A 24,192-nucleotide genomic window follows, 5' to 3' on the forward strand; every position below is an offset into this window, starting at 1 on the left:
GGCGGGTGACAGCAGAACTAGGGGACATAGCCTCAAAATAAGGGGAAGTAGATTTAGGACTGAGTTCAGGAGGAACTTCTTCACCCAAAGGGTTGTGAATCTATGGAATTCCTTGCCCAGTGAAGCAGTTGAGGCTCCTTCATTACATGTTTTTAAGGTAAAGATAGATAGTTTTTTGAAGAATAAAGGGATTAAGGGTTATGGTGTTCGGGCCGGAAAGTGGAGCTGAGTCCACAAAAGATGAGCCATGATCTAATTGAATGGCGGAGCAGGCTCGAGGGGCCAGATGGCCTACTCCTGCTCCTAGTTCTTATGTTCTTATGTTCTTATGTTCTTATGTTCTTATGTGCAACATAGGTGGATTGGCCACACTAAATTGCCCCTTAATTGGGAAAAAATAATTGGGTACTCTAAATTTTTTTTTTTTAAAAGAAAATAATTCCTCGGTGCTATTTTGCAGAAGAGCAGGGGAGATCGCCCCAGGGAACTGGTCAATATTTATTCCTCTGCCAACATCGATCTGGCCATTATATATTTTTTGGACTGTTTAAGGGGTCTTGCTTTGTGCTATTTCGGCTGCTGTGTTTCAACACATTACATTCCACTGACTAGACTTCAAGAATGCTTCCTTGATTGTAAAATGCTTTGAGGTTGTGAAATTTGCTCTATAAGTACTTTCTTTACTACAGAGCTCTGATGCAGCCCAGGCAGACGAGCTACAGACTGAGGCTCCAGAACGCTTCATCCAAAGTCTGCTGCGGCCCACTGGTCTCGAGGAGGTTGACCGGAGGAATGAAATGATGCGTAAATCTGGCAGGCTGGCAGATCTGTTTACACTCTACCCACCGTCTGCTGAGGTGAGCCAGCGTCAGGTAGTGCGTACCGAGGAAGCAAATCAATCACTGGAGGCTCCAGAAATGAACTTGCGGAAAATCCTGAACCCAGTTCAGGAATAAGGGAGTGTGTCAATGGAGATCGTGGGGAAGGAGGGTTTACTCACAAGGGCATAACATGAGAATTGGGAGCAGGAGTAGGCCATTTAGTCCCTTGAGGCCATTCGATAAGACCATGGTTGGCCTGATTCTGGCCCCAACTCCACTTTCCAGCCTGCACCCCGTGGTAACTTGAGACCACAAAGCAGAATCTCCGTTTCTGAGACTGAGGGCCGGATTCTCCGTTTCTGAGACTGAGGGCCGGATTCTCCGTTTCTGAGACTGAGGGCGGATTCTCCGTCTCTGAGACTGAGGCCGGATTCTCCGTTTCTGAGACTGAGGGCCGGATTCTCCGTTTCTGAGACTGAGGGCGGATTCTCCGTCTCTGAGACTGAGGCCGGATTCTCCGTTTCTGAGACTGAGGGCCGGATTCTCCGTTTCTGAGACTGAGGCCGGATTCTCCGTTTCTGAGACTGAGGCCGGATTCTCCGTTTCTGAGGCCGGACTCTCCATTTCTGAGGGCGGGATTCTCCATTTCTGAGACCGAGGGCCGGATTCTCCGTTTCCGAGACTGAGGGCGTAATTCTCCGTTCCCCGACGTCGATTTCGTAATCGGAGATCGGGTGGAGAATCACTTTCTAGGATGAAATCAGGGGCAGCGACTGTTTTCACATGCTCCGCCCCCTCCAAAATGTCATCATCGAGGAGCGCGCTGCACGCCATTGGGACGGCATCAAGGACGCCACCTGAAGGCCCTCCCCCGATGTTCCATCCCCGATGGGCCGAGGTCCCGTCCACGCGGTTGACTCATGGTCTCAGCCATGCGGGAACCTGGCGTGGCGGCTGCGGACTGTGTCCAATGCCGCCACAGTCGGCAGGATCCATTACTGTGGAGGGGCTAGCACAACAACGCATGGAACACAATCAATTCCAATGAAAACAATCCGGGATTCGCCAGGTCCGGGAGGCTGACAAGCTACAGCCGCACATACACAGCACAATCCCCACACACACACTCGTCCCAGCCAACAAGATGGCACTGGTTGTGCTGGCGCATGTCCATACAGCTGATGGGTCGGCTGAGGCCAGAGGGCACCCAAAGGGGTGGAAGGGGAGGACACCTATATGACCAGTGACCCTCAGTTCACAGTGGGCTGTCAGTGGCATGCAAGGCGGCACCGGCCCCACAGCCCAGCTCCTGGCCTCCCCCTTCTACTCCCCCAGTGCTGGCAGAAACCTCCCGGCAAGCAGAACAACTGTCAGCAAACTATGGCCATGTTGAACACTTTCCGTACCCCCTCTCTCGCCCTCAGCAGCCACCACACCAGTTTCACGATTTTTAAAGCACATGTGAACCGCGCCTTCGGGAACTCGGCCCATCAGAGGAGGAGAATTGCCGAGGCCCCGGAGAATATCAGGTCTGGCCCGCTAATGATATGCAAACAGTGTTTACTGTACGTGTGTTCTGGAACGCACTGATGCCACAGCAGCATGGTAGCACACATGGCTAGCACTGTGACTTCACAGCGCCAAGGTCCCAGGTTCGATTCCCTGCTGGGTCACTGTCTAGAACGCATTGACGCCACGACAGCACGGTAGCTCATGTGGCTAGCACTGTGACTTCACAGCGCCAGGGTCCCAGGTTCGATTCCCTGCTGGGTCACTGTCTGTCCAGAACGCATTGACGCCACGGCAGCACGGTAGCTCATGTGGCTAGTGTGGTGAATGTGATTCACACTGGATTATAATCTGTATATAGATGTGTCTGTATTGTAAGTGCAGTTGCACTACCTGTCCTCCAGGGGGAGTAGCTCTGGGAATGCTCGAGTTGTACGGGGCTTCTCCCTTGGCTCTGCCCAGGACTCCTCCCCCGGAAGCTGCTGTATAAAGGTCAGTGCCACATGGTCAGCCGGCCAGTTCACCGAAAGTTCAATGGCTAATAGGCTGGCTCTGTTATGAGTATATTAAAACCACTATTCTAATCCTACAAGCACGTGTCCGTAGAATTGTTGGTTCCAACAGCTAGCACTGTGACTTCACTGTGCCAGGGTCCCAGGTTCGATTCCCTGCTGGGTCACAGTCTGTGCAGAGTCTGCACGTTCTCCCCGTGTCTGCGTGGGTTTCCTCTGGTTTCCTCCCACAGTCCAAACACATGCAGGTTAGGTGGATTGGCCATGCTAAATTGCCCTTAGTGTCCAAAAAAGTTAAGAGGGGTTATTTGGTTATGGGGTTAGGGTGGAAGTGAGGGCTTAAGTGGGTCGGTGCAGACTCGATGGGCCGAATAGCCTCCTTTTGCACTGTATGTTCTATGTATCTATGCATCACTGTCAAAGTGACAGAGAATTGCGATTTGGCATTAAATCGGCATCCGCCGCAATTTCGGAGTCAAAACCGATTCTGTGCCCAATCCCGTTTCATGAATTTAGTGTTGGCCAATGGAGAATCCCGCCCATAATCTTTAAACTGTGCCCCCTAGTTCAAGACCCCTCCAACAAGGGGAAACATCCTCTCTGAATCCCCAATAGGGATAGGCCTGAACTGCCCCTATTTCCTCATTCTGATGACGTACTGCCAGTTAGAAGATAAGCAGCAAGTCCGTCAGCATCTGACAACAAAAACATGGAATATTTCTGGAGTATTCCATTTCAGCACGAATATTAGTTTTACAGCTGCTGACCCAACCTACTGCACTTTTTCTTTAAATTTTCCCTCAGCCTTCCTTTCTCACCTGATGGAGTTATTGCCAATTAAAAAAAAAATATTCTGATCATTTTCACCTCATCACAGGAAGAAGCTGCACACTATCGAGCCATTCCACAGTCACCATCTGAACAATTTGAGCACAGATTTCAAATTAATTTTCTGGAGTTCAGGTGAGTCAATTTTGTTCAAACTTTCAACGTAATAATAAAACAAAATCGTGGAGGGAAGTCCCCTATCCCGGCCCTCACTGTCAGGGCTGCTCTGAATCCTGGCCCTCACTGTCAGGGCTGGTCTGTAACTCGGCCCTCACTGGCAGGGCTGCTCTGAATCCTGGCCCTCACTGTCAGGGCTGGTCTGTAACTCGGCCCTCACTGTCAGGGCTGGTCTGTAACTCGGCCCTCACTGTCAGGGCTGGTCTGTAACCCGGCCCTCACTGGCAGAGCTGCTCCAAAACCCGGCGCTCACTGGCAGAGCTGCTCCAAAACGTGGCCCTCGCTGGCAGGGCTGCTCTGAAACCTGGCCCTTGCTAGCAGGGCTGGTCTGTAACCCGGCCCTCACTGGCAGAGCTGCTCTGAAACCCGGCCCTCACTGGCAGAGCTGCTCCAAAACCCGGCGCTCACTGGCAGAGCTTCTCTGAAACCCGGCCCTCGCTGGCAGGGCTGCTCTGAAACCTGGCCCTTGCTGGCAGGGCTGGTCTGTAACTCGGCCCTCACTGGCAGGGCTGCTCCGAAACCCGGCCCTCACTGGCAGAGCTGCTCTGAAACCTGGCCCTCACTGGCAGAGCTGCTCTGAAACCTGGCCCTCACTGGCAGGGCTGCTCCGAAACCCGGCGCTCACTAGCAGGGCTGCTCCGAAACCCGGCGCTCACTAGCAGGGCTGCTCCGAAACCCGGCGCTCACTGGCAGAGCTGCTCCAAAACCCGGCCCTCACTGGCAGAGCTGCTCTGAAACCTGGCCCTACTGGCAGGGCTGCTCTGAAACCCGGCCCTACTGGTGGGGCTGCTCCGAAACCCGGCGCTCACTGGCAGAGCTGCTCCGAAACCCGGCGCTCACTAGCAGGGCTGCTCCGAAACCCGGCGCTCACTGGCAGAGCTGCTCCAAAACCCGGCCCTCACTGGCAGGGCTGCTCTGAAACCTGGCCTTCACTGGCAGGGCTGCTCTGAAACCTGGCCCTCGCTGGCAGGGCTGCTGTGAAACCTGGCCCTCACTGGCAGGGCTGCTTTGAAACCCGGCCCTCACTGGCAGGGCTGGTCTGTAACCTGGCCCTCACTGGCAGGGCTGCTCTGAAACCCGGCCCTCACTGGCAGGGCTGGTCTGTAACCCGGTCCTCTCTGGCGGGGCTGCTCTGTAACCCGGCCCTCACTGGCAGGGCTGCTCTGTAACCCGGCCCTCACTGGCAGAGCTGGTCTGTAACCCGGCCCTCGCTGGCAGGGCTGGTCTGTAACCCGGCCCTCACTGGCAGGGCTGGTCTGTAACCCGGCCCTCACTGGCAGGGCTGCTCTGAAACCTGGCCCTCACTGGCAGGGCTGGTCTGTAACCCGGCCCTCACTGGCAGGGCTGCTCTGAAACCTGGCCCTCACTGGCGGGGCTGCTCTGTAACCCGGTCCTCTCTGGCGGGGCTGCTCTGTAACCCGGCCCTCACTGGCGGGGCTGCTCTGTAACCCGGCCTTCACTGGCAGGGCTGCTCTGTAACCCGGCCTTCACTGGCAGGGCTGCTCTGAAACCCGGCCTTCACTGGCGGGGCTGCTCTGTAACCCGGTCCTCTCTGGCGGGGCTGCTCCTTAACCCGGCCAATACTGGCGGGGCTGCTCTGTAACACACTTCTCACTCGAAGAGCTGCTCTGTAACTCGGCCTGTCCTCTCCATTCCAAAGCTGCTGTTAATAATTTCAAATGTACACCAGATACTCTCTTAGATTTGGTGATGCTACTCACTTCTAACTATGCACCCGCACCCATTGTTATCAGGAGTTTACCACTCTTCTTTTAACATAAATTTAGAGTACCCAATTCTTTTTTTCCCAATTAAGGGCAATTTAGCGTGACCAATCCACCTGCCCTGCACATCTTTAGGTTGTGGAGGTGAGACCCATGCAGACACTGGGAGAATGTGCAAACTCCACATGGACAATGACCTGGGGCCAGGATCGAACTCGGATCTTCGACGCCGTGAGGCAGCAGTGCTAATCACTGCGTCACCATGCCTCCCATACCACTCATTATCTAGGCAACGGGTTTTTAAAAAACTTAGAGTACCCAATTAATTGTTTCGAAGTTAAGGGGTAATTTAGCATGGCCAATCCATCTTTGGGTTGTGGGGGCGAAACCCATGCAAACACGGAGAGAATGTGCAAACTCCACACAGACAGTGACCCAGAGCCAGGATCGAACCTGGGACCTTGGCGCCGTGAGGCAGCAGGGCTAACCCACTGCGCCACCATGCTGCCCACATCTAGGCAAAGATCGGGTGAGCTGGGAGTCATTGTGCGACCCTGATTGTTGTGTGATCTGGATATCAGGGGCTGGTTTAGCTCACTCGGCTAAATCGCTGGCTTTTGAAGCAGACCAAGGCAGGCCAGCAGCACTGTTCGATTCCCGTACCAGCCTCCCCGAACAGGCGCCGGAATGTGGCGACTGGGGACTTTTCACAGTAACTTCATTGAAGCCTACTCGTGACAATAAGCCATTTTCATTTTTCATTTCATATTATACCCTCTCATGCCCCTTCTTTCTGTGCCCTTTCGGATAGCAAACCAATGCATACTTAAGTGAGACACAGTCATTTGTAAGGGAACAAACAAATTTATATTGATTATAAATGTGGGTGTAGGCACTGTGATTATTAATGCTTATTTTCAGTTATATTAATAAAACTGCACCAGATTACCACTGCCAAATACAATACATATTTTATCATGCAAAGAAAAAAATGAAATATAGAAACATAGAAAAAAATAGGATAGGTGTAGGCCATTCGGCCCTTCGAGCCTGCTTCACCATTCAATACGATCATGGTTGATCCTCTGACTCAGCGCTTTACCCCAGCGCTCTCCCTATAACCCCTTGACACCTTTAGAGTCTAGAAATCTGTCTATTTCCTTCTTAAGTATATTCAGTCATTTGGCCGCCACAGACTTCCGTGGTAGAGATACCACACCCTCTGAGTAAAGGATTCTTCCTCATCTCAGTCCTAAATGGCTACCCCGTGTCCCAAGACTGTGACCCCTTGTTCTAGACCAGTGCATCTCAAACTATCTGATGTGGTGTACCGGCAGTTTTTTTTTTCAATGTGCCAGGGACTGGTAAGCGAAACAAGCCAATCCAGGATTACTGTCTCTTTCTTTTCTGGAAACACTCCAAGTACCGGCAGACGATGGCTCGAGTACCGGCACCGGTACGCGTACCACACTTTGAGAAGCACTGTTCTAGACACCCCCCCCCCCCCCCCCCCCCACCTCCAGCCAGAGAAAACAACATCCTTGAATCCAATCAGCCCAGCCACGTCAGACATTATATGCTTCAATTAGATCCCCTCTCACTCTCCCACATTCCAGTCAATCCAGGCCCAGTTGACCCAATCTCTTCTCATATGACTGTCCTGCCATCCCACTAGTCAGACTGATGCATCCTTTCTCTATGGCAACTATGTCCTTTCTTAGATAAGGAGACCAGAACATCCCATTACTCTGCCAGATTGAACAAGTTCATTTAAGATGTTAAATCTGTGATTATGCAAATACATTTTAGTGGAAATTTGCATTGTAACGTAACGAGCGCAATTACAAGTGTAACTTGTGCCAACCTCTGAACCTTATTCCCTGCCTGCTTCATTTTAAAAGATTTTCTCTCTGCCTCACAGAGCACCAAGTGTGCAAGCCCTTTTCCCCGTGTCCTGGCCTGCCTTTCCTCTCTCACCCACAGATTAGATACGGTTGTTATGTAATACTGCTTACAGCATTGCACTGAAATTCCTTCTTTTATGAGGTAAATAATAGAAATAAAATGAGTGAAGTGACTGCAAAGATTCAAATGTTTTTCTAAAGAAGGATTTTGGAGCAGGATAATGTTATTAAGTTCCGTTTGGTTTTATGAGAGGTTGAAAAGCCCAGTTTGCTGGAAATGTGAATTAAATTCAGACAGAGAAGCTATCCAGAATGGCATATCCTTCATACAACATCAGTTTAAGACAATGGGATTTGTTAAGTGATTGACAGGTAGCATGTTGACAAGGGTCCGAGGTCAAGTCTTTGACTTGCTGTCCAGCTGGGATGCAGCCGGAAGGACACTGGAGTAAACGTCCGCCAATAGAGGATGACAACTTCTTAACTTTAATGCCAAATATTTTGAGAAATGTGTGAAGTGGAATTGTGAATTCAGCTCATGAAAAGGGACAGCGCAGCACATGTTTTCTATGATATGTTGCACTAAGCGTGTTTGGAGAACTGGTGCAGACATGAGGGGCCAAATAGCTTCCTTCTGTGCCGTAACATTTTTGTGATTATTCTGTTTATCCACCTGTAATATATAATTATCTATTAAAATCACTGAAAGTGACCTTTTTAAGATGTATACTGAACCATTTACCAGCCTCAGTGGTTTACTCTAGTCAGTTCCTTAGTAAATTGAATATTAAAATAAATAAATTGAACATTCCCATCATTGACAATCAATTTGAAGAGGCTCCTTAAAAGGCTGCAATTGGCAGAAATGTGCATGCTCATTACTTTGACCTAGAACTGTGACCGCTTTTGTCGGTGGGGACCAGCAGTCGATTAAATTATTTCTAATCCAGCGTTACAGATTATGGAAACTTGATTCCTGCTTAACCGTTGTGTTGGTATGGTCGATTTAACCTGGATCATGCTAATGAAACGAGTGGAGTCTGCACAAGTTCTGCATTGCAGGTCCTAATAGTTTATTGGGCCAGCTATTCCTCTGATATTCCTTTTCATATCTCTTCAATAGTGATCTTCAGGAAACCTTTATCTGCTCTCCCGCAGCGATTTAAATTTCCATACATTTCGACAGGCAGCACGTGATAAATAAAGCCCTCACAACCTCTGACCACAATTCCCTCTGCTTTCTTGTCTCGCAGGTTTGAAATTGAAATTGAGCCGCTCTTTTGATTTTGGCCTTCTACGATTTAAAGGAGAGGAAAAAGGTAATTATCGATCAAGCTCAGTGAGCCTTGAGCATCTGAAAGCTTTGTAAGTTATTCCCATAGGATTCCTGGGATCCACAGTCGTTTGGTGAGCCAGAAACACTGCTGGTACATTTACTTAATATGTTTGATATGTCATGTTGTCATGGTGGAAACTGAGAAACAATAAATTGTCTACATTGGATTTTTTTATTGCTGGCAATTGTTGTAATTGTGTTGGTTAAAGTGTCCATTAAATAAGTCTTCATAGTCTTCTGTATGTTAACAGCAAGTCTTTTTGAACCACTTGTAACTATATACATACACACAGTGAAGGGTGCAGACAAGGAACTATCTCCATCTGTAAGCCTTAATATGTCTCTGGCCAACACCAAGCTAACCCTAGGTCTGGGTCATGTGCCTTACATCGCTGTGTGCATGGTGTGGTAGTCACCACTGTTTGTATATGTGTACGAGAGGTAATACGGTAAGGCTCCTGCACTATAGGTACGGGGGTAAATCCCTGCCTGTTGGCTCCGCCCAGTAGGCGGAGTATAAATGTGTGTGCTCACCGAGCTGCGGCCATTGAAAAATGAAAATCGCTTATTGTCACGAGTAGGCTTCAATGAAGTTACTGTGAAAAGCCCCTAGTCGCCACATTCCGGCGCCTGTCCGGGGAGGCTGGTACGGGAATCGAACCGTGCTGCTGGCCTGCTTGGTCTGCTTTAAAAGCCAGCGATTTAGCCTGGTGAGCTAAACCAGCCCCCGGCAGCAGCTGCAGGAGGCAACACATCTCTGCTTAATAAAGCCTCGATTACTCTCTACTCGTCTCGTCGTAATTGATAGTGTATCACATGGTACTGTACTCAGTCCACATTAACCCTGTATATACCAGACCCTTCTTCTACAGTAACAGCAGGTACATGGGAACACAGGAATTAGAAGCAGAAGTAGGCAATACAGCCCTTTGAGCCTGCTCCGCCACACAGATCATGGCTGAACTCTTCTGAGTCTCCACCTCTCTGCCTGTTCCCAAAATCCCTTTAAAATATTTTTTAAAATCAGAAATGTATCTATCTCCTTCTTGAAACCATATAATGATTCAGACTCCACCGCACCATGGGGCAGCGAGTTCCACAAATTCATCACCCTCTGCGAGATGTAGTTCCTCCTCATCTCAGTTTTAAATCCACCACCTTGCAACCTATATCTGTGACCTCTCGTTCTGGATGGTCCCACAAGGGAAACATTTGGTCTACATTTCCTTTATCAATCCCTCTTAGTCTTTTATATACCTCAGTCAGATCCCCTCTCATTTTTCTAAACTCCAGCGGGTATAAGCCTAAACAGTTCAATCTCTCCTGATACGTCAACCCTTTCATTCCCGGAATCAATCTGGAGAACGTCCTCTGAACTGCCTCCAATGCCACCACATCCTTCCTCAAATAAGGAGAGCAAAACTGAGCACAATATTCCAGACATGGGGTTGGATTCTCCGACTTTGAGACTATGTCCTGACGCCGACGTTGGAACAGTGGCGTTTTACGACAGAAGGTTCGGCGCAAAACGGCTACCGATTCTCCGTTTGGCTGGTGGCTAGCATGCAGGCAGCGTAGAGCATGCGGCTCTAGCTGCCGTTACCGCCCAGAGAATTTGCTGGGTCTGTGGCCGCTATGCTTAAGGGGCGGCCTACAGCGGCTGCGCTGTGCAACATGGCGCCAGCCGCATGCAGACCCGGCCTGCAAAATAGTGCCCCCCCTTTGGCCGGCTCACGAGCCCCGGACCACCACCTAACAGTACCCCCAGCCCCTGCCAAAGTCACCCCTGCCCGCAGATCGTCCCTCCCCAGACTGTGGCGTCGCTGGACTGAGTCCGCAGCGAGTTCACGTCGAGTTCCCGACAATGAATATAGCACACGCGACCAACACCATCGGCAACTCGGCTGGTCGGAGGTGGAGCATCGGGGGGGTGGGCTTCAGGCAACGGCCTGATGCTGTCTATACTCCTAGAGTTTGCAGCTTTGGAGGGGGATTTAGCTGTGGTCAATCAACCTAACCCGCACATCTTTGGACTGTGGGAGGAAACCGGAGCACCCGGAGGAAACCCACGTACACACGGGGAGAACTTTCAGACTCCGCACAGTGACCCAAGCCAGGAATTGAACCTGGTACCCTGGAGCTGTGAAGCAACTGTGCTAACCACTATGCTACCGTGCAGCCCTGTAGATAAAGGATTTGGCGTAGATAAAGGATTTGTTATCTAACAGGAAGCAGACAGTAGGGATAAATTGATCTTTTTTGGGTTGGCAAGCTCAAACTAGTGGATGCCATCATTGGACTTCTAACTCCAGATTTTTATTGAATTCAAATTTCACCATTTGCTGCAGTGGGATTCGACCTTGGTTATGAGTGAAGTGAAAGCACCACTGTGTCACCGCCTCCCCTATTCTATTCTGGCTGATTTGGAGTTGATCACTATCTTCATTCTCTGCTGCTAACTTGGTATAAAACTGCCTCATTCATGCGTCTGTCACAAACTTCCAGGTGTGTTACTTGCTGCTGCCCCATTGGAGATGTCGTGGGGTAAACATTCCTGCCAGATCTGTGATAGGAGTTGGCAGCGAGCGCCGATAATACCCGAAGAATCGGTCACCACTGAGGAACAAAAGCAGTGCAAAGAACCTGTTGCCTGCTTGTGTCTTACGTTTTCAGTTTCATGCCATTAAAGATCCTGCTTTGTCTCCATAGATTTCAGAAAACTTCTACTTGGATCTCAACTCGGAAGAATTTCAAGATGTTCTGCAGGCACAGCCACGTCTCCTCACATATTTCAGAAAGGCCATCTTCTCAATCACCCAGCCCTCTGCTGAAATTTACCTGGTCATTAAGGTACTGTCTGTACCAGAATCCTGCCAGGTTCCTGGGCAGCACAACACCCTTAAAACTTTTAGTTGTTTAGCTTCAATGTGAATATTAATTTCATTGTGTATGGCGAGATGCCTGCGGAGGAAGAAGATCATTTGGACCATCGTAATTAATTCTAAAGAAACCCCCTCCCCCACTCCAACGCCACCGACTATTGCTTCAACTTCTTTATCGGGGAGTCCATTCCATATACTGATCATTATCTCTGTGCGGATGTACTTTCCGACATCTCTCCTGCAGTCACATTTTACTAGTTTAAAATTTGGCGTCTCTTGTCCTACTCTCGAACTTTAACTTTTCCATATCCTGCAAAAGAGATAGAAGGAAGAGAGAATTTTCATTTGTAAAGCAACTTTCATGACTTCAAGACATCCCAAACTCATTTACAACCAATGACATTTTTTCCACTTTTACAAATAACACAACAAACATTCAAACTGGGAACCGTACAGTATAAATGCTTCTGCATACATGAAAAAGACAGAAGAACAGCAACACTGTTAGTTCAGCTTAATCATTAATTTCGGTGCCTCCGTTTATACAATAAAAAAATGAGTGGATAAGCTAAAAGATGGGATAGAAGAAGATAAGGCCACGTAAGCATGGCAATATAATGCACACCTTCACGTACAGAGGGTTCAAGACGGCGCCACATAGTTTCTGGAAAACCTTGTAGGAGCAAGTCAGGCATAAGGGAACCATCTTTTAAAAGAAATTTAGAGTACCCAATTATTTTTTCCAATAAAGGGCCAATTTAGCATGGCCAATTCACCTAACCTGCATATCTTTGGGTTGTGGGGGTGAGGCCCACGCAGACACGGGGAGAATGTGCAAACTCCACACGGACAGTGACCCAGGGCCGGGATCGAACCCGTGTCCACAGCGCCGTCAGGCAGTGGGGCTAACCACTGTGCCACCATGCTGCCCCAGACATAAGGGAGCCTTTGGGCCCGATTTACCGGCCACGTCCTACCTGAATCGAGACAAAATGTGGCCGGAAGATCCCGGGGGAGGCCTCTCCCGGGATTCCCAATGGTCGTTACGCTTTCGAGATCTCATTGCAATGTGGGCGGGGTCCAGTCTCGCAGAGTAAGTGAGTCTAAAAACCCCCTTAACCCTGCAGATGGCAGATTGAGCCAGCGCCCGGATATCTATCGACCTCGCTGAGTAGACCCCAGCCGGGCGCCGTTCAACACTGGTCCCCAGAAAAGGGGACCAGGCAGAACAGAACTTAGGTGGGTGGGGTCTCCAAGGTGATCAGAGGCCCTTGGGTGGCTGGAATCTGAGCCGGGTGGCTGAAGCCACCCAGGCGACTTGACACTGCCAGCCTGGCACCCTGGCAGTGCCAACTGCATGCCAGTCTGGCACTACCAGGGTACCCAGGTGGCACTGCCAAGTGGGTGCCAGACTGGCAGTGCCAAGGTGCACAAGTTAAAATTTTGCCCACGCCAGAGATAGGCCCCAGGTGTGCTCTGTCCATGTGAGGTTGGTGCGGGGGGGCTCGAAGACTCCCCAACCGGAGGTTTCGGGGCTTGCATCAGGCATCCATGAGATCGGGCTGCCATTTTAAAATGACGCCCCAATCTCTTCCTACACTGAAGAGTTCCACTCATCGGAGCCCCTTGGTACAGGAAATGTGACCAAGTGTGGGCTCGGCGGGTGTTCCTCGTTGAGGCCCACAAAAGGAAACAGAATGCCACTAGATAGCGGGGTAGCGCTGGGAACAGCTTCTCTAATCTTGCCCAGAATGGACTCTTTTTATAAATTTAAGATCGGGTCCCATACTTTTCGGAATGCATCGATTTAGAATGGGATATGCAAATAAGAACTCCATAGGGATCGGATTCAAACCTGACCCCGGGTCACTGTCCGTGTGGCGTTTGCACATTCTCCCCGTGTCTGCATGGGTTTCACCCCCACAACCCAAAGATGTGCAGGGTAGATGGATTGGCCACACTAAATTGCCCCTTAATTGGAAAAAAATTAATTGGGTACTCTAAATTTATTTAAACAAAAGAATTCTCCCCAAAAAAACTACTCAGGTCTTGGGGTGGGACTTGAATGCACAATATTCCAACATGGGTGAGGGTCTGAACAACTGAGCTGAACCAACAGCAAGCAATAAGTTAGAGCTTTGGGTGGTGGTCCTTTACTGGATGTTGATAGGCCTGCTGTTTATGCTCTGTCTTGATGTCTGTTTGAAGATGGTCTCCTTCTTGTACATTCAGAGTGTCTCCACTTTGTGTGCTGCAGGTAGAGAAGGTGCTGCAGCAGGGCAGTATCGCTGACTGTGTGGAGCCATACATGACCATCAAAGAGAGCGAGACGGCCAAGGTAGGTGGATGGAACGTTCCAGAAACCCTTCTTTCCCCTGTCCCCCATGAAGAGGAGGCCAAGGACCATCTGCACATCACCCAGAAGCCTCAATACTGGAAAAATACCGAAGCAAAATAAGAACAGTAAACGATTACCTCGTGCAGTATAACACTAACTCCTCTACAAAGATCCTCTCCAGCACTTCTCATGAATCTTAATCAAAATCTTAGATGAATTTTGAATGTTTTATAGAGGATGGAGTTCGTGCTGGAATAGTCAGTCTCATAATCTCAGTTAAACCTATCTGTGCCACACGGACCATCCACAGCTCAATTTAAAAAAATATTTCTTTATTCTCCTCCTTTTTCACATTTTCTCCCAAATTTACACCCACCAACAATAAACAATAATCAGTAAGAAATATGTCAATCCCCGTATCAATAACAACGATCCCATCCTCCCACCAAACCCAAAACATTCACCCACATGTTCACATAAACAAATGACAAAAAGAAATCAGGAATCACCCATAGTCGCCATTAACACCCGTCGCCTCCCCCTCCCCCAACCCTCCCACCGCCCCCCCCCCCCCACTAATGTTTGATGTTATTCAGTTCTTGAAAGTGCATAATGAATAATGCCCATGAATTGTAGAACCCTTCTATCCTTCCCCTCAGTTCAAACTTAACCTTCTCAAGAGTCAGGAATTCCAACAGATCCCCCCCGCCACGCCAGGGCACAGGGTGAAGAGGTTGCTCTCCAACCCATCAGGATCCGCCTTCGGGCGATCAACGAAGCGAAGGCTACAACATCTGCCTCCGCTCCCGTTTCCAACCCTGGCTGGTCCGACACCCCGAATTAGGGCTCCCGGGGGCTCGGGTCCAGTTTCACGTGCACCACTTGGGCCTACAAAATTATAACAGGCTTAGATAAGGCGGACAAGGAAAAACTCTTCCTAATAGCTGATGGCTAGGGCTAGAGGACAGAGATTTAGGATTTTGGGCAAGAGATAGAGAATGAAAGTGAGGAGGAACTTCTTCACAATCGAGTGGTAATGATCTGGAACCCGCTGCCCACAAGAGTAGTGGAAGTGGAAATAGGTCACTGATTTCAAAAGGAGACTGAATGGGTAATTGAAGGAAATAAACTTATAGGGATCCAGCGGGGGAGTGGGGCTGACTGGATTGTCCCACGGGGGGCCAGCATGGACTCAATGGGATTAAAAGGCCATTTAGCCCCTTCAACTTTCTCTGTAATTTGAACAGATCCTGGCTGATGTGATTATCCACTTTCCTGTCCACCACTATACCTTCCAGATGCAAAATAAACATCCTCCTACAGAGCTCTGACTGACTTTACATATCTGCCCAGCAGTCTGGTCTCTGCTGGACCATCCAAATATCCACGGATTTTACTCATGGCTCAAAAAACATTTTCTGAATTTTTAAAATATCTTCCAGAGTAAAGAAAAGATTGGAAAACTTCGGTTCCAGGCGACTTCCTCCTGTCAGCGGCTGAGGTTGTATCGGATGCCGTTCGCCTGGGCTGCAGTCGACCTCATGCGTCTCATTTCCAACCGCGGTTCTCAGAGTTCACTGGACAGAGGGAGCATTATTGCAGGTAGGCCAGTCAGAACGGAAATAACAGATTGTAAATCTGAGTGATTCATACGGACCTGTTGGTTTAGTGAACCGCTCCATCGCACCATGGGAGGCTTTGGTCTCATTGCCAGTTAGTTAACCTCAGCCAGAGTTACAACTGACCTCTGTCAGGGAAGGGACAAATCAATCAGGGTTCCTGATCACTTACAGTTACCCCAGTGTTAGTCAATGACACTGGCACACCACTATGTGCACATCCGTGTGCCTGTGTACATGGATGTGTGCCTGTATTCGCGCACATCTGTGTGTGTGTGTGTGTGTGTGTGGGGGGGGGGGGTCTGCGTAGTTATGTCTGTTTCCACATGTCGGGTGAGGATGGGAGTGAGTTTAGCTTTGATTTCCCTGTTAGCTTTGATAGCCTTTCAACATTCCACTCCGAACCCCACCCATGTGGGCACTTGAGCATATTACTGGGGAGGGTTACCCAAAGAAAGGGAGGTCTTGACACAATTCATCAAGTTTGGTTTGTATTATTTTTTGGTCCAGTCACCACAGCTGAAGTGAAGTGATTACCCTGTGCTGGTTGAATTCCGATCTCGAACACCATACAAACGTCTGCCAGGTCTGACAAGTTCAGTGTTTTAAAACTGGCAGCTTACTACTGTGGGCTTTGGGATAAGCAAGACGCTGAGTGTCTGCAGTGAAGCTGCTGTGCCAACGAGCCGTGCGCCCCTTTGCATTGTTATGACCAGATGGGAAGGGATGAACTGGCTCCCCTCTATTCAACCTCCTTGGTTGGTCACAGCAAAGGTTAAAGTTTCTTCTACACAAGGATATTCCTTTTCCAAATCAGAGCACGGACGGGATTCTCCGGTTCCCCCAGCCGTGTGTTCCTCGGTGGTGCGCCGTTCAATGGTGGCGGGATTTCTCTCTTCCCGCCGCGTGTCAATGGGATTTCCCATTGAAGCCATCCCACGCCGCCCAAAAACCCGTGAGCGGGGTTGCACTGCTGATGGGAACAGAGAATCCCAAACGGCCAGAGAATTCTGGACCACATTAAACTATTGATACAATGAGCAGCAAGGAGTCAATCAAACATGGTTTTATTGAGTTAAAGAGCAAGTTTATTAACCACTAAGCCTGAGGGGAAAATGATAAAAATGTGATGTCACACAGAGGTATCAGAAATAAAAGAAGCTGGAATCTAGTAAAAACAGTTGAAAGAGTATACAATTAAATGTCCTTTGATTGTCCTTGAGGCATACATTTTAGACACTGCGGTTGATTTGGATGAGCTGGTTTCTTGGATACGGTCTGGTATAGAAGTGGTTGCACTTATTACAAGATCTCGGTTCACTGGTAGAGTTCCAGTAAAGTTGACTTCTAAACCAGTTAATACACTTGTTCCAAAAGAGCTAGAGGGAGACAGAGCGCAGCCTTTCAGCCTGTTTCCTTGGCTGACAACTTTCTTTATTTTTAATTTAGAGTACCCAATTTCTTTTTCCAATTAAGGGGCAATTTAGCGTGGCCAATCCACCTACTCTGCACACCTTTGGGTTGTGGGGGTGAAACCCACGCAAACACGGGGAGAATGTGCAAACTCCACACGGACAGTGACCCGGGGCCGGGATTCGAACCCGGGTCCTCTGCGCCGGGCTGAAAACTTTCTTGACACTCCCTGTGTCACTTGCAATCTCTCTGCATTGGCTGTGGCCTGGCCTGGCTTGTTACGCTTCACACATTGTGCATTTCCAAGGGGTTGTGAGTGGGTCTGCCTGTGGCAGCCATTGTTTCAATATCTAGTACTTTTTGGATTTTAATGTCTTTTTCTTAGAGAGTGATGAGTTTTGATGGACCTTTGAATTGCAGGAAATATCGCTCTCTTCACACTCCCCTGATGGTGCCTTGTTTATTTTATCATCATCACCTTGGAAGGTGGCCTTACATTTTTAAAAATAAATTTAGAGTACCCAATTCATTTTTTTTTCCAATTAAAGGGCAATTTAGCGTGACCAATCCACCTGCCCTGCACATCTTTAGGTTGTGGGGGTGAAACCCACGCAAACACGGGGAGAATGTGCAAACTCCACACAGACAGTGACCCAGAGCCGGGATCGAACCTGGGACCTTGGCGTGTGAGGCAGCAGTGCTATCCACTGCGCCACCATGCTTCCCCCGGCCTTACATTAAAGAGGCATGGCCCCGTGGAAGCATCAGTTCATGTGGTCTGATGTTTGCCTGTTTGCTGTCAGTGGCTTGTTCTTGGGCAGTTAAGGGATACAAGGGCAATTTTAACTGGTTGGGAAACTGGTGAGATTGGGCAAAACACTGCCTTTACACTTGCCAGGTTTTATTCACTATTGCAGAGAGTATTTTTAGAAGCCTTTTAAAACCAGCATTCCACTTGATGCTGTGGGCTTCGTCTCTGGTGAGTCAGGAACATGTTATCCCAACTTGACCATCATACAGCATGGAAAGAGATCACTTGTCCCATTATTCCTGAACTGGTTCTTTTGAAAGAGCTATCCAATTACACCTGCTTGCTTGCTCCTTGCCATAACCCTGCAAATAATAAATTAATGGGCAGCACGGTGGCACAGTGGTTAGCACTGTTACCTCACAGCAGCAGGGGCCCGGGTTAAATTCCAGCCTTGGGTGACTATCTATGTGGAGTTTGCACTTTCTCCCCGTGTCTGCGTGTGTTTCCTCCAGGTGCTCTGGTTTCCCCTCACATAAGAACATAAGAACATAAGAACTAGGAGCAGGAGTAGGCCATCTGGCCCCTCGAGCCTGCTCCGCCATTCAATTAGATCATGGCTGATCTTTTGTGGACTCAGCTCCACTTTCCGGCCCGAACACCATAACCCTTAATCCCTTTATTCTTCAAAAAACTATCTATCTTTACCTTAAAAAAAATCACAGTCTAAAGATGTGCAGGTTAGGTGGATTGGCCATGTTAAATTGCCCGTTAATGTCCAAAAGATTAGGTGGGATTACTGGGTTACGGAAATGGGGTGGAGGCGTGGGTTTAAGTAGGGTGCTCTTTACAAGGGCCGGTGCAGACTTGATGGGCCAAATGGCTCTCTTCTGCCCTGTAGTGATTCTAACAAAAATAGCTGTGGATCTTTGAGAAAGTGGAACTGAGTGCATTTGATTCCTGTAATGGTTCCTTTGTGTGTTGCACATAGGCAGTGGGAGTGAGGTGCGCTCACGGTCACTGGATAACAAGTATAACATCCTCCCATTTGGATCCGTACAGCACAGCCTCAACACATTCAATAAACAGGTATGGTAACTGCACACTGCAACAAACAGAGTGACTCCCAACCTCTATCCGGTCCCCAGGTACGAGTGTTACTTCTCTCAATTTGGCTTGATTGCTGCTGATAGCAGTCCCAGCATTTCCTGCACAGCTTGTTATCAGTATCTGGCAACACTCGTACCAACCTCTGTTTCTGCTTTCACTGTAAACTTCCTCTTTATTCAGTTTCCCTAACTGTGTTTAACTTCACTTTCTGTATGTGTGTGTTTAAGGAATCCTGCGGGACATTTCCCGAATGCCTGTTGTCTGTGTGAACCCCAAACTGCTTGGACTGAGAGCTCAACAGCAGGGGATCAGTGTCCACCTGCTGTAATAAACTGGCTGCACGGAAGATTCTGCACTCAGCCTCATCAACATTTATAGATTGAGCGGCAGGTGCAGAAATGTTCCTGCTTTGGGTCCTGTCTGTGGAGTGGGAGAAGGGACTTGGGTCCCTGTTCCCCCACCATGCCTGAATGAAAACTGTTGTTCTTATGTGGGCAGCACAGTAGCACAATGAGTAGCACTGTTGCTTCACAGTTCCAGAGTCTCAGGTTCGATTCTCGGCTTGGGTCACTGTGTGCAGCATCTGCACGTTCTCCCTGCGTCTGCCTGGGTTTCCTCCTGGCTCTCTGGTTTCCTCCCACAAGTCCTGAAAGACGTGCTATTAGGTCATTTGGAATTCTGAATTCTCCCTCTGTGTACCCAAACAGGCGCCGGAGTGTGGCAACTGGGGGCTTTTCACAGTAACTTTATTACAATGTTAATATAAGCCTACTTGTGACAATAAAGCAGGGGTGGGCAAACTTTTCCGTGCAAGGGCCACATTCAGAAATTCACAATTCACAAAGGGCCGCATAGTATATTAAGTAAAATAATTACTTCACCCGGTTATGATTCTGGGCGCCTCATATAGAACATAGAACAGTACAGCACAGAACAGGCCCTTCGTCCCTCGACGTTGTGCCGAGCAATGATCACCCTACTCAAGTCAACATATCCACCCTATACCAGTAAGTAACCCAACAGCCCCCCCCATTAACCTTAAAAAAAAAATTTTTTTTAAAAATTTAAAAAAAAAATTTTTTTTTTTTTTTTAATGACTTGGTGGGCCGCAGAAATACCTTTGGCGGGCCGCATGCGGCCCGCGGGCCGTAGTTTGCCCACCCCTGCAATAAAGATTATTATTATTATTTGCCTCTCCTATTTCTCGAACCTCTTTGGGTTTTACTCTCCCCAAATTCTCAATATTGTCAGATTCTAGTCTATTATGCATTTCCTTTTTTTTTATCATACCCTCTTCCTGTTAAATACAATTCTCTGAAATGCCTTCTCCAATTGCCTCCTCCTGTGTTAAAATCTGCCTCTTCAACCCAGCTTTTTGGTCAGCTCAGCAAGTAGGCCCCTTGGCTCGACGTTTGTATGCCTATTGCCGGGGGCATTTTTCTACATCGGAGGCAGCTGTTGTTTTGTTCGCTGATATAACGGTGTTTGCAAAATAAAGTAAATAAAATGAATTGTGATGGATGAACAACCTCAGTATTACCGATGGACATGCCAGCCGCACGGGTGACACCTCTAAGCTAGAAGAAAGAAATAAAGGTTCACGTTTAGATAGAAGAACATTGGTTCAATTCCCACTCCAAATCCAGACTGACACCCCGGTGTACGACTGAAAGAGTGTTGCATTGTCAGTTTTGCCATTTCACGGATGAGACTTTAAAGGTATACCACATATGCCTTCTCACTTGGGTGTAAATGAGCCCATGGCATTATTTTGAAGAAGAGGAGGGGAGTTACTGTAAGTTATCCTGGCCAGTATTTATCTCTCAGCCAACATTATTAAAATAGATTAGGTGGATATTATCACATTGCTATTTATGGCATTTTGTAAAGTGCAGACTGAGAGCTGTTTTCATGGAATCATAGAATTTAAAGTGCAGAAGGAGGCCATTCGGCCCATCGAGTCTGCGCCAGCCCTTGGAAAGAGCACCCTAACCAAGCCCACACCTCCACCCTATCCCCGTAAACCCACCCAACCTTTTTGGACACTCAGGGCAATTTAGCATAGCCAACCCACCTAACCTGCACATCTTTGGACTGTGGGAGGAAACTGGAGCACCCGGAGGAAACCCACGCACACACAGGGAGAACATGCAAACTCCGCAGACAGTGACCCAAGCCGGGAATCGAACCTGGGACCACGTACCTGTGAAGCAACTGTGCTAACCAGTGTGCTACCGTGCTGCCCTAATATTTCCCTATATTATGACAGCAATCACATTTTACCTAAAAGTCTATTGCTGTAGGATGTCCTGAGCTTGTGAAAGGGGCTTATAAATATGTGTTCTTTCCTTTTTAATCACTGTAAATACTATTGTTAACCTATAGACAGTTGGAAGATCTATCGATGACCCACAGATATTATTAATGGTTCCCTGTGCTGGTTGCATGGTCAATCTTATCATGAGTAACTGTGGTGTGACTATGGAAGGTTACTTCAAACTGCTTTACTTTTACTATATACATGATGAGCTACCAGGTAGGCACATCTCTGTTGAGTAAAGATCCTTCCGTCTGCCCCACAGAGTCTCGAGCTCATGACTATTGATGTCGCTGTTATGGTAAATGTCACTCATTACCATAACTATTCCATTTGCCCAGTGTACTACAATGATCAGGCTTAACCTTTTGAATACATGTAAGATGGGGTGGAGGGGAGAGGAGGTGGCGAGGTGGGGAGGATGGGTGGGAAGGGTGCAGGGAGCTTTCTGATGTATGACTTATTTGATTTGAAAAGTGTTTATGGAATAATTTGATGACCATTCTGAAATGAGAGGGTTTTGTTACTTGATGTAATTGGGTGAGTGGAATGTTTGTCTACGAATAATTTGGCTTTCCACCAGTTTATTTATTCAAACTCACACATAGGTCAGTAAGGGTCAGAGGTCAGGAAGGGTGCTACCAGGTACTGACAGACTGACGTCCAACCTCAGGAGCCGGATTCAAGAGTCCAATTCAGCCCATCAAACTTCCTCACTTCATCTTATCACAGAATGAATGCATTCATTCTCCCGGAGCTGAAAGGCATTTAAACTCCTCCGAGCATAGCCGGAGTTCACCATTCCAAAGCCCACATTGTTCAGGGTGACGTAAGACATTGTAATGATCTGTCCTGACACTTTGTGGGCGGCACAGAAGCACAGTGGTTAGCACTGTTGCTACACAGCGCCAGGGTCCCAGGTTCAATTCCTGGCTTGGGTCACTTCTGTGCGGAGTCTGTACGTTCTCCCTATGTCTCCGTGGGTTTCCTCCGGGTGATCCGGTCTCCTCCCACAAGTCCCGAAAGACGTGCTGTTAGGTCTTTTGGACATTCTGAATTCTCCCTCAGTGTACCCAAACAGGCGCCGGTGTGTGGCGACTATGGGCTTTTTACATTAACTTCATTGCAGTATTAATTAAGCCTGTTTGTGACGATAAAGATTATTATTATTGTCATCTAATTGTACTTCAGTGTGGCCCCATTGTCAGATTGTCAGAGAAGTTGTGTTTGGGTAATGAATCCTCATCTCTCTGATCAGGAGGAAGATAAACTCAGTGATGAAGACCTGATGAAGTTTATCATGGATGATAAAAAGCCATCACCTTTGCTGAGACGGCTGCGTAAGATTCCAGGTAACCATTAATATACCAGCATGAGGCCCTGCCAATCTACACTGTAATACATACCCCTACACCCTAGTCCTTGCCAATCTACACTCTGTAATACATACCCCACACCCAATCTCTGCCAATCTACACACTGTAATACATACCCCACCCCCAATCTCTGCCAACCTGCACTCTGTAATACATACCCCACACCCAATCCCTGCCAATCTACACTCTGTAATACATACCCCACCCCAATCCCTGCCAATCTACACTGTGTAATACATTCCCCACCCCCAATCTCTGCCAATCGACACTCTGTAATACATACCCCACACCCAATCTCTGCCAATCGACACTCTGTAATACATACCCCTACACCCAATCTCTGCCAATCTACACACTGTAATACATACCCCACCCCCAATCCCTGCCAATCGACACTCTGTAATACATACCCCACACCCAATCTCTGCCAATCTACACACTGTAATACATACCCCACCCCCAATCCCTGCCAATCTACACACTGTAATACATACCCCACACCCAATCTCTGCCAATCGACACTCTGTAATACATACTCCACACACAATCCCTGCCAATCTACACTCTGTAATACCTACCCCACACCCAATCTCTGCCAATCGACACTCTGTAATACATACCCCACACCCAATCTCTGCCAATCTACACTCTGTAATACATACCCCACCCCCAATCCCTGCCAATCTACACTCTGTAATACATACCCCACCCCCAATCCCTGCCAACCTGCACTCTGTAATACATACCCTTCCACGCCCCACACACCCCAGTCCCTGCCAACCTACACTGTTATACATATCCCCCCCGCACCTCCATTCCCTGCCAACCTACACTCTGTAATACATATCCCACACACCCCAGTCCCTGCCAACCTACACTCTGCAATACATACCCTACACCCCATATACCGCAGTCCCTGCCAACCTACACTCTAATACATATCCCCACACCCAATACATCTAAGCCCCTGCCAATCTACGCTCTGTGACACATCAATACATCAACCCTGGTCCTGGGAATTTTATACTCTGTAACATATCCTCTCCCCACCCTCGTCAACTCCCTGGGAATTTCACACTCTACATTATAGTGCCTTGCCCTTGGGGATCCTGCACAGCACAGTGCACTGCATGTATGGGTTAAATGTAGCTGTTGGATGGATTGAATGTGGTTGTTGGATGGGCTGAGCACTGGTTTGGGTTGAGATACATTAACAAGATTCTTTACTTTCGATCAAAGGTGTTTTTCGATTTGAAGTGACCGCTGTTAAAGACACCCCGTCCTTTTGTTTAACCCCGGATTTTCTGGAATTAAAGTCACAAAATAGTGAGAATTCAGAGCTGGCTTTGGAAGTTTTAGAATTCCCTCTGCCAGGGCTTTCCACTCCACACACAATGTACAGGTAAGTGGGAGTTTGCAGCCTTTATTCACAGATGGTTTCATCATTCTGAACTGTGACAGATGGAACAGATTGAAGCAGCATGATTCTGTTGTGGTGCCCATAAGGTGTGAGAGTGCTGCTGGTATTTTTAAAATTTAAAGTACCCAATTCTGTTTGTAATTAAGGGGCGATTTAGC

At 48.2% G+C, this 24,192-nt stretch overlaps 1 protein-coding gene across 1 annotated transcript in view; it reads left to right on the forward strand.

Annotated features, from left to right (window-relative positions):
• The window catches only part of LOC119953774 (dedicator of cytokinesis protein 7-like), a 328,309-nt gene that overhangs the window by 25,983 nt on the left and 278,134 nt on the right, over positions 1-24,192 (forward strand). Inside the window, 10 exon segments of the mRNA XM_038778389.1 lie at positions 690-857; positions 3,720-3,805; positions 8,729-8,754; positions 8,757-8,794; positions 11,521-11,661; positions 13,951-14,031; positions 15,474-15,633; positions 18,803-18,900; positions 22,497-22,590; positions 23,854-24,016. Of these exon segments, the coding sequence (XP_038634317.1) occupies positions 690-857; positions 3,720-3,805; positions 8,729-8,754; positions 8,757-8,794; positions 11,521-11,661; positions 13,951-14,031; positions 15,474-15,633; positions 18,803-18,900; positions 22,497-22,590; positions 23,854-24,016 (1,055 nt within the window).

Source organism: Scyliorhinus canicula, chromosome 18 (assembly GCF_902713615.1).
Source record: "Scyliorhinus canicula chromosome 18, sScyCan1.1, whole genome shotgun sequence".
NCBI lineage: Eukaryota > Metazoa > Chordata > Chondrichthyes > Carcharhiniformes > Scyliorhinidae > Scyliorhinus > Scyliorhinus canicula.